The 13,394-nt window shown below is 39.7% G+C and overlaps 1 protein-coding gene across 3 annotated transcripts in view; it reads left to right on the forward strand.

The window, feature by feature from the left end:
* The first annotated feature begins 5,076 nt into the window (after positions 1 to 5,076).
* CACNB2 (calcium channel, voltage-dependent, beta 2 subunit) overlaps positions 5,077 to 13,394 on the forward strand; it is a 92,944-nt gene continuing 84,626 nt past the window's right edge. For all 3 annotated transcript variants that reach the window (XM_009887125.1, XM_009887126.1, XM_009887127.1), the window contains exons 1-2: positions 5,077 to 5,606; positions 6,583 to 6,702. In XM_009887125.1, coding sequence (XP_009885427.1) covers positions 5,538 to 5,606; positions 6,583 to 6,702 — 189 coding nt within the window. In that variant the 5' untranslated portion in view covers positions 5,077 to 5,537. The remainder of the gene's footprint in view (positions 5,607 to 6,582; positions 6,703 to 13,394) is intronic.

Consider the following 13,394-nt stretch of genomic DNA (forward strand, 5'->3'; position numbering starts at 1 on the left):
ACACACCAAATATACATGCCAAAACAATTAATTGGAGTTAGTTTGGTCTTTCCATAAAGTCTAACCTCAAATAACTAACTTTAACATCAATATAACATTGTGTAAAATTCTGAGAGCAGCGTTTTGTGCTTTCTTCAACATCATTCAAAATAATGACATTGCTTAGATGCCTGGAGAAAACTTCATAGATAAGAAATTTTCACATTCACCAGCTGTGGCTACTCTGCTAAACTGAGGTCCCTACTGATGCTGCATTTGTGGGAGTGCTTCTGATTTTCCAGTTGTGTGGCTCATACATTTCAGGTTGGTCAGTTTATGATGAAACAGGACAATTGGTGTTCCCTGTTGGTATATTATAATTTACCAATGTCAGCAGTTTCACTTCAACATTTTACATTTTGCCTTTGTTCTGGATCAGTTTTAGAGATTTTAATTGGCATACAAATTTTATGGAAGTAACTTTTCAACATTTTTTTTCCTTTACCTTATTTTGTAGCACTCAAGAACTAGCAGCACATCACAAGGACATAATATACCATCTCAAGTCATGTCCTATTAGGACATGCGATGTCGTTGTTACTATTTCAACAAGATTAGAAGATAAGCAGTTAGCAATATCTCTGTATAAATTCTGAATATTGAAATGAATTGTTCATCTTATTGGCATAGTGGGGCCTGAGCTTTCCATGTGCAAAGTATAAATCAAATGAAGACATAAAGGTATTTCTCCTCTTGGATTTGAAATTCTCTTCAGCATTAAATGAATGAAGAGATGAAAAATACATCTAGGAGAAGAACCCAGTATTATAAATTAAGAGTTTATACATATGTGCAGTCACATGTATTCAGTAGTCGGTCCAGTCCTGTTCAATATATTCATCAGTGACCCGGATGAAGGGATAGAGTGTACCATCAGCAAGTTTGCTGATGACACAAAACTGGGAGGAGTGGCTGACACGCCAGAAGGCTGTGCTGCCAAACAGTGTGACCTGGACAGGCTGGAGAGTTGGGTGGTGAGGAACCTTATGAAATTCAACAAGGGCAAGTGTAGGGTACTGCACCTGGGGAGGAATAACCCCATGCACCAGTACAGGTTGGGGGCTGACCTCCTGGAGAGCAGCTCTGTGGAAAGGGACCTGGGAGTCCTGGTGGACAACAGGATGACCATGAGCCAGCAATGTGCCCTGGCGGCCAAGAAGGCGAATGGCATCCTGGGGTGCATCAAGAAGAGTGTGGCCAGCAGGTCGAGGGAGGTCATCCTCCCCCTCTACTCTGATCTCTCGTACGAGGAAAGACTGAGGGACTTGGGTCTCTTTAGTCTAGAGAAAAGAAGACTAAGGGGGGATCTTGTTAATGCTTATAAATACTTAAAGGGAGGGTGCCAGGGGGATGGGAGCAGTCTTTTTTCAGTGGTGCCCAGTGATAGGATGAGGGGTAATGGGCACAAACTTGAACACAGGAAGTTCCATCTTAACATGAGAAGGAACTTCTTTACTTTGAGGGTGGCAAAGCTCTGGAATAGGCTGCCCGGAGAGGTTGTGGAGTCTCCCACTCTGGAGACATTAAAAACCCTCCCGGATACCATCCTGTGCAACCTGTTTTAGGTGACCCTGCTCTGGCAGGGGGGTTGGACCTGATGATCTCCAGAGGTCCCTTCCAACCCTGACCATTCTGTGATTCTGTGATTCTGTATTTCTTCGTTCCTTGTAAAATATTGTTATATGTTTGCTTACTGCTTCATGCCTTCATTTAATAAATAATAAGGTAAAAAGTGTCTACTTGGATGAACTTGTTTGGTCTTTCTAAGAGAATTATTTGAGATTTTTCAGTAATTTATGAAGTTATCTGTTCTAATGATAACCAATTCATAAGTGGATTACCCCATTAAAGAGAAACTCATGGTACTCAGAGGATCACTTCTGTTTTTTATGAGGAAGACATGATATAAGGGACATGATGGAATTTGCAAGTGTAATGATAGCTATATTAACCTAGTGAGAATTTATTACGGTAACAGACCAAACACATCAAAAGATTTTACACTATGAATGTAACACTTCAGTCAAAATCGGTACTTAAGCTCCAATTGTACTGACCAAAGTTAACCATGGGTACAGAAAACTAACAAGAAAAATAAGAGAGTTAAAGGCACCACCTAATTTAACTAAGGAGTTTCTACCTGCAAGTAAAGGAAAATAATAAGAAACCTCTCTTACTTGAAGGACACAGTCACTTGAAGATGATAGATTTCTACAATACTAAAGAAGATAAGACATGTATGGTCTTGAAGAGAAAGGAGCTCAAATATGATCACAGCTGACCACTAGCAGTGTGAAAAGCATGGGTTCATATTATAAGAATACCTCACAGAAGCTACTCTAATATAATAAGTGGTAAGATAGTTGGTAAATATTTGTCAAGCATGTCATTAAAACAGGAAATTATTTTTCAAACAAACTGGTTTTGTAAACCTGCCAAGTAAGGAGGAAAAGAAAAAAGAATAAATAGATGGGGTAATTATTAACGTGACTTATCTCACTTTTATTAGACAATTTCCCATGAAAGATGAGCAATTGGGGTACATGGTAAGCTATATTACATACATATATTACTGCAGCTCTTCCATGTCACAGTGGAAAGGGATGGAGAATCTCAGAAAGGCTGAATTTTAGAAGGTCTTGGAAGAGATCCATCCTATTCTCTAGAGTAACCCCAAAAAACTAGTGTATCTCAGGGGGGTAATGTACTGTCCTTAGTTGTCATGAATGGACAATCCGCATCCACTTGGCCCTGTTTTCCTTGAATAGTCAAGGTATTTCCACTGTCGTTTCATCATTGTTTTTATCTAAGTCTGAATTTTTTTTCCTCTGAAAGTGATTGAAAACATTCTCAGCTCATATAAAATACTCAGTACTTTATAAAATTAATTAATTGTAATTGTATACTCCCCCTTTTCCTGGATTGCCCTGACTTCAGGCTTTGAATTTTTTTCCGTATTTGAGAAGTGAAGAAGCTCCCAACCTCTGCTTTCCACAGAAAATTTACATGACCATGTCTGTCCCACTGGGGAAATAAATGTAATTTTGAGTTTGATTCATGTGATTTGTCAATATAATTAAAATAAATTGAATTATTATGATTTTTTGGATGTGTGTTGGGACTGTGGCCAACACAAGACATGACCAGCACTGTAAATGATCTCTCTGGCCTGGAAGATGAAATTCCAATTTTAGCAATTCTGGCCTGACCCAAAAGGCATCTTGCCCTCTTAGGGAAGATAGGAATTATGTTTCTGTGCTTCATGACTTTTTTTTTATGGGGTGAGGAGCAGTTAGGCAGCATCCCTTCTGGACAGCTGAATGAACGATAGTAAACGTGATGCAACGCCAGTTGGTTATTGGAAAATACGATGTGTTCAGGGTGGAAGTGCTGTAGAAAGCTAACACCCACACTCTCTGTTGTGTGATTGCTGTGTCAGGCTTAATAGCTGGTTTGTTTGTTTTTCCTCTTATTTAAAGGTAGTGTTGCTTCGGAGTTGTTTTATGACACTATGCTTTGTTTGGCATCTGAATGGCACCGAGGAACTGCAGCGGTGGTGGGGAAGCGTTTGGATGTGCCCCTTCTGAAGAGGGTTGAGTGCTGAGGGACCTCAGAGTGTCTTGGGGGCTGGGGCTCAGGTTGGGGAGGGGGGGTGTTTATCACAGTCTCAGCTTTCCTTAATCCTGTGATAACATCAATGGTTTTGATCACAGACCACTGCAACCATAATAGGACTTAAACTCTACACTAAACTTCTGTCCACTTGTTGCTGCGCGTCTTTTGCCACTGTTCCCATTGGGGAGCTGTGTCAGAAGTTGTGGCAAAGGGAAATTTTAAAGAACAGCCAAATTTGAAAGGTGCTAGGGAGATTACAGGGCCTATGGGTATTTTCTTAATGGACAAGTTTGATAAAAGTTTGAGTGGATTTTCTTCTATTTTCTGCTTCTTTTGCTTTAGCTCAGTAGGCAGTTTAGTTTTGGAAGATCACTATTATATAGCAAATGTATTTGGACTCATGTAAGAAAAATATCCCTCAGAGAGTAATTTTCTTTATGTCAGTTCAAAACCAGCTTATTAAACTGTACGCTGTAACTTGTATGGGCTTCAGGAAAGAAAAAAATAAACATTTGGAAAGTTAAAATTTAACTTCATTTTAAGCTGTCGGTTTAGTGACAGCTATTGTTTGCTCTAATAGTGGTTAAAGGTATGCTGCTGCATCACTTGTGGTGATTTAGTTGTTACAGACACAAACCATGGCAGGATTTGGTCCTTCCTGGGACACGCTGACGTACTACAGCACGTGTATCACCGCAGTTCTCAGCTGTAATCTCTGTTCTCTGTATTTCTTGTAACTGTGAATTTATATCGAAGGCGGGCGCTGCAGTCAGCTGCAATGGTCTTTTTCAACTAGAATGTTGCATATCTGTCAGTGAATCGTAAATGCCCTAGATAGCCATGCCTTAGCATGTTATTCCCATGTCAGTTTATGAAAGGATAGAGGGTGACTCTGAAAAGCAGAATATAGAAATTCAGTGGTTTGTTTGGCTTTTGCTATATTAGGCTCTAACATTTATGTGTTAAGTAGTGCTGTTATTCTTTGCTTCTTTCCTCTGCTAACGTCAGAAAAAGATAAGCGGTAGCTAGGGGGTTAAATTCCTGCTCAACAGGCATATTTTTGGATTTACGTTTTTTGTGAGAGAGCTCCGAGCGGAGCTCAATGCTTTGCAGCGGAGGGAAGCGCTGCGTGACAGATCAGAGCGTCCGAGGGAAACGTGGCTGGCAGCAGGGATACATGACGGGAATGAGACGCTGTACCATCTCTCCCAGTTTCGCAGGGACCTTGCGTTTTCCAGCTGTTTACCCTTGAGATGTAAAATGGCAATTTGGCATAGGCTAACAACCTGGTGTGATGTGAGCATCTGCGTAAAAGGCTGCACATATGGAGCATGCCCAGTGATATGAACAGCCTGTTACCCCACCCCCAGCCAATCTAGGAAGAGATGAAATGAACTTTGCACTTGCAAATGTCACTGAATACATTTTGCACAGGATTTTTAAAAGGTTCTCTTATAAGCACTATTTTTAACAGCCAAATCCGCCCCCCAAAAGAGAAAGGAAAAAGCCCTAGGTATTCTTCTGTGATCAATCTCAGTTTATGATCAATTGAAGCATCTCTCACAACATTTACCTGAAGCCTGGTTTATTTTACCTTTTTATGTCTCAAGTCGATATTTTTGGAGATGGTGTGGATTTTTTGGGGGGTTTTTTGGATTTTTTTTTTTTTTAATGGCATGAGAAAATTTGAGGATTTAATTGCAGTGAAATACTTGGAAACAGTGAGGTTGCAAGCTTGAAAGGCAGAAGGAAGAGAAGGAAGGCTCTCACAGCAGAGCATGGATAGGAAAGGAGCAGTGATTCTGCGGTGCTCAGTGTGCACATGTTTTATGAGATCAGTGCCGGGCGCTGCAGCTGCGGACAATAACTGAGCTGTCTGGCTAATGAAGGCCACCTGGATCAGGCTTCTGAAAAGAGCCAAAGGAGGACGTCTGAAGAATTCTGATATCTGTGTAAGCCCTACGTTTTCATTATCGGCGTGTATTATATATATTGCAGAGAGGGAGGGGAGAAAAAAAAAAGACGGTGAGGTGAGGACAGTTGTTTTCATTCTGATTGAATTAGCAGAACTCTATTTTGTATGCAGGGAGATGCAGAGGGAAAGCAGAGCTGTCATTATTTATAGAGCTGTTCTGGCATTGTGGCTGCTTTCATTGTGGCGATACGGGGACATGTGTTGAGTCCAGACGGATTTTATTAGTTGGAAGTTGATTTGTGGTCATTTGCATGTTTTGCTGAGGGGCAGAGATGGATACGAGCCATTTGCAGTTCTGATGGTGAAAGTGTGTCAGGTAAAGAGGTTGCCCTAAAATAAAAATGGATAGCAGAGGTTAAATCTGGTAGCAGTGATATTGTGTAATGGTAATTATTGATACTGAATTTGCATTTGGATTCTGAAAAGTCTGTTTCCTTGCGTATACTGTCACTGTTCAGAGTTTTGGTTTTTATGGAGCCATCCTCGGAGCTGCTGTGTGTCCTTCAGCCCTGCACTGCACCACTGCTGTAACTCTACAGAGCAACTGGCTCTGCCTGCTGAAAAGCACACAAATAAGAGCACGGGATAGAGCAGGAAATAAAACACTGGGGAAGACATCTGCACTTTTGGAAAGTCTCCAGGAGAAAACATTTACCTAGACTTAATTTTTCTAAGTGACTTTATCTTTTGGGCAGTTATTCTCTTTTCAGGGATAGAGAAGTAAGAGAAAAGGCAAGGTGTATAACCACTTCTGCTTTTTTTTTTTTTTTTTTTACCCAAACACCTCTTTTCATCTCTGGGAGAACATTCATTTTTTTTGACTTTCCCAGATATTTTACTTTTAGAAAAGGCAAGGTGTATAAAGGTGTATAACCCCTTCTGCTTTTTTTTTTTTTTTTAATTTTTTGAACACTGAAACAACTTGTGACATTATTTTTCCTTTTCTTGGGCAGGGTTCGGCGGACTCCTACACCAGCCGTCCATCCGATTCAGATGTATCTCTGGAAGAAGACAGGGAAGCAGTGCGGAGAGAGGCAGAGCGACAGGCCCAGGCACAGCTGGAAAAAGCAAAGGTAAGGTGTTATTTCATGTCACAGACTCATAAAATGTTCAGCTTTAAAGGACTGTCATCTCATCCATTACAACTGTTTTTAGCATTGACATCTAGCATAAGACCTCTTATAAAGATTTTCCTGACAACAGTAGAAAATATATTTTCCAGGAAAAATCACTTAGAATCAGTCTTCCATAAAAAGCTTGCATATTTCAGAATAATCTTATTTAAATGTGTGCATTTTTCTGTTATTGACTATACCTGTTCGTTTGCAGTGTATAGGGTCAAAGCTTTGAGTTCTTACTGAAGATGTTTGTGAAAGTTTGCCTGTAGATTGCTATGGCACTCAAAACTTCAAGTTTTAGAAATCAGCCCTCAAACATCCTATTCATCTTCCTTCAGTGAAGGATCAGTCCCTACAAGTCATATGTAAACAGGGAGAATCTGTTACAAAGGTCTTTTTTGCCTGAAGACTTCCCTGGCTTTCTTTACAGTTTGTGTGTCAAATGACCCTGTGAGCAACATGCTCTAGGACTTGTTAAGAATTCTCCTTCCTAGCTCCATACTCCTGGCAGATAGTGACAATTTAGTAAGGAAATACTAAATGAGCCTTAGATTCTTGTTGTGGGTTTATAAATCTTCTGTGAGATTCATTTAGGACTGTGAGGATTTTAGCAGTGAAAGTGTATGGGCTTGTTTTTCTTTCATCTGTGCTGTATCTTTAAGTACTACTGCACCTGTAAAAATCATGCTCATCTTACTTGTTATCATTAGTTTATCACTTCGTTCCAGTTTTTTGGTTTTGTATGCTATCTGCCAGATCTTGGTGTATCACCGTTTTCCAAGATTTGTTTTCCTTTTCATTTCTCATATTTAAATATTTAAATACACTGTTGAGATCCCTCTTCAGATCTACCTGATCTACGTTTCTCTCTCACTTTCTCTCTGACTCCCCTCCTCCATTTTGCCTTCTTTTTTTATCTCCCTATCTCCTGTCTCCCATTCTGTTTCCTTTTCTGCTGCCAGCTTTGCCGCTGCCCATTTTTGCCACCTGTTTTGCAAGGGTTCTTCAGAAATTCAGGAGTCCACATCGTTGAGCTATGCACCTGATCGGATGGCGAGGGCCAGCTCCATAAATAATACAGTACTATAATGCACAAGTACACAGCTTCATCAGGGCAGAAAACTTGAACAGGGGAGCCAAAGATACATATATATATATATATTTAAATGTAATTGTTGACTGATATTTAATAAGAGCTCCTAAAGCAGCTTTTTAATGAGATGCTGGAACTTGCCAAGAGATCCTGAACATCTCTTTGAAGTCAGGTCCTGCTGTCCTGGGATCAGTATAGCAGAAACTCGACAGAAGCAGCCCACTTCTTCCCTTCCACCTCGTATCTTAGAGATGTTGCTGATCATAGTCAGGAGTTCCAGTTTTATCGGGGTTGCTTTTTGCTACTTTGAGATTTCTGTGCTCCTAGGAAAGATGATAAAGGCTGCCCCGAAATTCAGGTGAAGTGCTGAATTTTATCAGTAAACGCACAATCTTTCAAAGAAGAGTTGAAGTAATGATATCTTTCGGACTAATCAGGGTAGCAGTACAGCACTTACTGCTGAACTGGTGCATCTCTTAGCGATGAGTAAATCTATGCAAGTGTTGCTATGGGAATTTGGCTTACTGATGCTGGCTTGAATGCATGGCCAGCCCTTATGTAATATTCATGACCTCTAGCACAGCTGCCATTGTAGTTTGTAGAGGAAACTGCGAGCAGACTCTGACTTTTTAAAACTGTATTTCTATACATCAAAGCAATGTTCTCACTCCAGCTGGCATAAGATATAGTCTCTAGGTCTGACACCGTCTGAAACTGTAAGACAACTTGTGAACAGTCAAAGTAGCAAAGGCACTGCCAAAATCAACCTGCTTTAACAATGGGTAATTCCAGTCATATAGAAAACACAAAATGAATTATTTAAGTCATTTGTGCTTTAAAATGGATGAAAGCTGGAACTACATTAGCAATTTTGTTTGTCGAGTCAAATGTTAAAAATCGTTCCAGGCTGTAATGCAGGGAAATCATTTTATGTAGAGGCTAAAACAGTGTAATATTTAGTCTGGTGAAACATTTAACTTAATATTAAATAAAATATCATATGCATGTGTTGCTTACATTTGAAATAAATGTTTTAAAAGACATACATTAAGCTGAACCCAGCAGATCTAAAATATGACAGGGCGTGCTTTGCTGCCGTTATTGATGATTGAGTCCTTCACCTCCCCGAAACACAGTGAGATTAATGAAGCGGTAAGTTCTGTTGGTGCCGCCTGGCTCCCGTGTGCCTCCAGCCCTGTTTCCCACAGGCAGCAGGTTTTGCTGCCTGCTCACCACGGCTGCCTTTGCCTTCGCCCTCACCGGCGATCAGGCAGGGCCATGTGACGCAGCTGCTTTAACTTTTCGTCTTTTAATATCGTGAGTGGAAGTGTTGATCCTAAATAAAGTCATTACAATTGTATTTGTCACAGGAATTAGAAGAGGATGACATACATGAATAATGCAGCAGCGGAGGGAAAATGATAGAGAATTAAGGGCAGATAGAAAAAAACTGTTAAACTGTGTCACGCACTTATTGAAAACAGTTTAATGAGATCCATTTTCCTTCCTTACAGCTAGGGAAAACACCTTAAACTGAAGAGAAAAATATAATAATAAGCCACACAATGGCAAATTGTTAGGAGGGTTTTATTATTTATTTTTTTTTAAATTTGGATTTGTATGGATTCTAAGTGTTTGTGTAACATGAAGCCAGAATATAATATACATATCTGATATGTATCCAAACAGTGAAAATCAAAACAAAAAAGCATGTAAGAAAATACACATTCTGGCCATGTTAGTTTATTTATTTATTTTAGACAAGCATTGCTTCTCTGGAAAATGGTTAAGCATATTTTGCTGACTCACTTTGGCATGTGACTTACTGTAAGGAAGGTGGGGCCACGGGCGCGTGTTCGGAGTCGTCCAGGGACAGAAAATTAAGAGGCAACTGATGAGGCTACCTGCAGGCCAGCAGCTAATCCCAAGGGAAACAAATCTTCAGATGAAGCTGTTAAGCTCGAAGCTGAGATGAAATGGTCTTGGTTAGAGCAGTTTAGCAAGGCAGATGCAGAAAGGCTGGGTTTCGTTTTCCTTTTTCATTTTTTTTTTTCTTAATAGAAAAAAAAATATTCAAGGCATTGAGGATTTCCTTGGTATCCTCCTCATAGTCCATAGCACGTGGGTATCTCTAGGATAAAGAGGACCTGTGTTGTGGCTGAGTAGGGCGTGCTAACAATGCCCAAATCTAAGTGCTTATACTGATATTTTACTGAACTTCCTATTTCCATAAAAACATCACTCTTAAGCACTCGCAAGCCAGAAAATAAATAAGAAGCCCAATGACATTAATTTCTTTTAGTGTTAATGTTTTAAAAATTGTAATTTCTACGGAAAAAAAGCTTTTTAGTTTTGAAGCATGAGGATTAAAAATAAATGATAATAAGTAAAAATATTTTTCTGACCATTCCTTGCAAGTATTCAATTAATTGTCCCTTAAAATACTGCACCAACTGAGAGGGATGAGATCAAAGGAAAAGTGTGAGGTACAGGCATTAGTGAGACCTTTAAATTCAGTACTAAGGGAGTTAAAGTTTGTACCTAAGAAAGAGGACTTCAATAATGATTTCTGGCCCTCTCCAACACTGGTAAAATCAATTCAAATATTCCATTGATTTATTTTGCCTCAAGCACATAATGTTATGAACTAGGTATTGACTAAAATACATTTAGTCAGGTGGTCTGAAACCCTCGTTCTTCTCTTCTGCAAGAGTAACTTCTTTCTTCTCTTCAGTTTCTTCAAATGTGTAGATTTTGCCTCTTTTTCTCCCATGGCTTTAGAGTTCCTTATGCAGAGACAATTTTCAAATGAGATCTGTAGAATATTTTCAGCATTTTGGAAAATGAAATATTTTTTTCAGTTATTTCTAATACTTTGGGTATTGAAAGTGCCAGTTAATAATCCAGGTTCTGCTTCTCATCTGGGACTAAGGGACAGCTCTGTGCTCTTGTTTCTCTTCTAAGGATTGTTCTCAACATCTTTCAGTCCTGCAACTTCTTAAATGATTGTGGCCTTTTGGAAGTCAGTAATTGTGTCCACAATAGGAAATCTCAGTTCCTCTCAGCTCTGCTTTGTTTGCGCTCCACTTAATGCTCAACTGCTAGCATCCTTTTAGGAGTTTGTTAAAGCTTTAGATATCCATAGTCCTAGTTTAAAATGCCATTTTAAACATTTTTACTTTAGGATGGTGAACCACTGAAATTTTGATACCGGACATCCCTTTGCTGGCTCTTAGGCAATAATATAAGCTGTCGTGTTTTGCTTTCTTGATGTGTGCTGTAGTAGTGGCGATGGCTTGTAACTGTGAGTAATAACTCAATCTCTTAAGTACAATGCATTGCCTCCATGCATGGCTTGAGGACCACAGCTTTGAAACGTGTAACGGACTGGGATAATGCCTACATATCCTGCAAGGCTGAAGGCATGAAAAAGATTGTCAGATGTAATTATCCAGTGCAGTGTGCCAAGACTAGTTATTTAAGTATTTATTCACCCTCAGACAGGTTTCACAGCCTCTGAGTGACCCCATGCTGCTAGCAGGCAGCAGCAGAGCTAGTTAAGGTATGTCTGCTTAAGCTGCAGTAGCATTTTTGACAGACCAGAAGGGCCCATCACCTCGATGTATGTCCTTATATTATGTCAGCTTGTTCCATCGTGGAGACTTTCTATTTTCTGTCAATTACAAGAACATTGTGGTGCTGAACAGCCATAGCCACATAGGGTATACTTTGTGTTAGCTGTTGTGTATGGCAATATTTTTTTTCATTGATTTCTTCTCATTTGCCCTTTTGTTTTAGAATACTTCCATTGCATGTTATCATTTAGATAGCTAATGTTGCGTGTCACAGTTGCTGGGATTATATGGGAGCTGGCACAGTGGTCTAGCTGGAAATAAATGAATTGTTGATCCAAAAGCACAGTTGCAAATCTGGTTGTTGCTTAGCTGCAGGCGAGTTCTGCATTGCTGGATCTGCTCGAATCGGGTTACAGATACTCTTTTTCTTCATTCATTCATTTCTGTCGCTTATTCTTAGTACTGTAATATTGGCATGTAATCAGCTCCCTTTATACTGCTGTCGGTGACCTATAGTTTTTCTTGTTTATATTAATGATCTATTTTGTCTTTGATTTAAGTGTATACACTTGTTTTACACTGGTGCCTGCCATTAGGTTGGTTATCTCCCTGAACGGTTTATCCATTCTCACTGGTGGACTGCATTGTTTGGGAGCTGGAAGTGTTTCTTCCAGCGGGGTCTCATGTAACCTGGAATCAAATGCTCCAGAAATAGTACCCTCTAGTTAAAAAACATCTGTCATCTCCCATTCATACTGTGATTATGGAGTGATCAAATCTGTTTCATAAGTATCCTTTTCTTTTCTGCTTTTTGGGTGTAAGCGGGGAAAAAAAAAGAAGAGCGGAGGGATATTAACACAGCCTAAATTTAGATACCTAACTGTAGAGAGATCCTTCAGTTCTTCAAATAATCAGCGGAAAGAGATAAATTGTCCTCAAGGAACAGAGAGACAATACTGAGGAAAAGGTCCTGAGGAGAAGCATAGCTCTCCTGCCTGCTCTCACCTGCTGCTTTCACACGTGCCTGCTCGTTTCCAGAGATAACTTTGCTCTGAATTTATCTGTATGGTAAATCTGTATGGTAAAAGTAAATCAGTTCTTCATTAAAAGAGGTGTTGAAGAAATACTTTAACCAAAGTAGGTGTTTTAAGCCAGGTACCGATGGGTCAGATGCTGGTGTGGGGGTCAGTAGAGGCTGCGGAGGGTCGTGGGAGTCGTACGAGAGGATGAGAAGTGGCTTTGGGCTTGCTCTCTGTGACCGGTGGGGAGTGAGCATGGTTGATGGACCAGGGGAAAGGAGGAATTAAGGTATGCCTTTGCAGGCTGCTCAGTCTCGCACAAAGGGGAGCGCTTTCTCAGATGTTAGGGGTAGATGCTGCTGGTGGCTCTAAGCAAAGTCATTTCCAGTTAAGAAATATATGACATGGCTCATTAACTTTCTTGAGGTTTATAGGGTCTGATTTACTTTTGCCAACATCCGAGACGGTACGCTGTAATCCAGAACTTTGCTTTTCTCAGCAGCTTGTCCAGCTATCTGGATGCCATGAGTTTTCTAAGCCGTTAACATATATCTTTTTACTTAAAAGAGAATACTGATTCAAACAGAGGGGGAAGTGGGATATCAGGGCACAGACCATTGTTAAAGGTAGCTAAAATGTTTGGAATTGCCTTAAGGTAAATGCTGAGCTTTTTTTATCTGTAATATGTATTTTGGGGATAATTTACATAATTTTATCTTTTCTACTCTAAATGATTGATGTATATTTCCCATTTCAATTCCAGCTTACTTTAGAATCTGGCTGGAGATTTGGGGGGGTTGGGTGTGTGTGTGTGTATCTTTTAAAAAATCTTTTATTTTTCTAAAGTTAAACATGTACTTAAAATGTTTTCAAGGTAGGCATTACTGATGTGGGTTTATACAAGCATTAGGGTCTTAGTTATTCTTGAGTTCAGTAAAATACAGGATTTTAAATGTCTGT

The sequence above is a fragment of the Charadrius vociferus genome, unplaced genomic scaffold (assembly GCF_000708025.1).
Source record: "Charadrius vociferus isolate BGI_N301 unplaced genomic scaffold, ASM70802v2 scaffold126, whole genome shotgun sequence".
NCBI classification, from domain to species: domain Eukaryota; kingdom Metazoa; phylum Chordata; class Aves; order Charadriiformes; family Charadriidae; genus Charadrius; species Charadrius vociferus.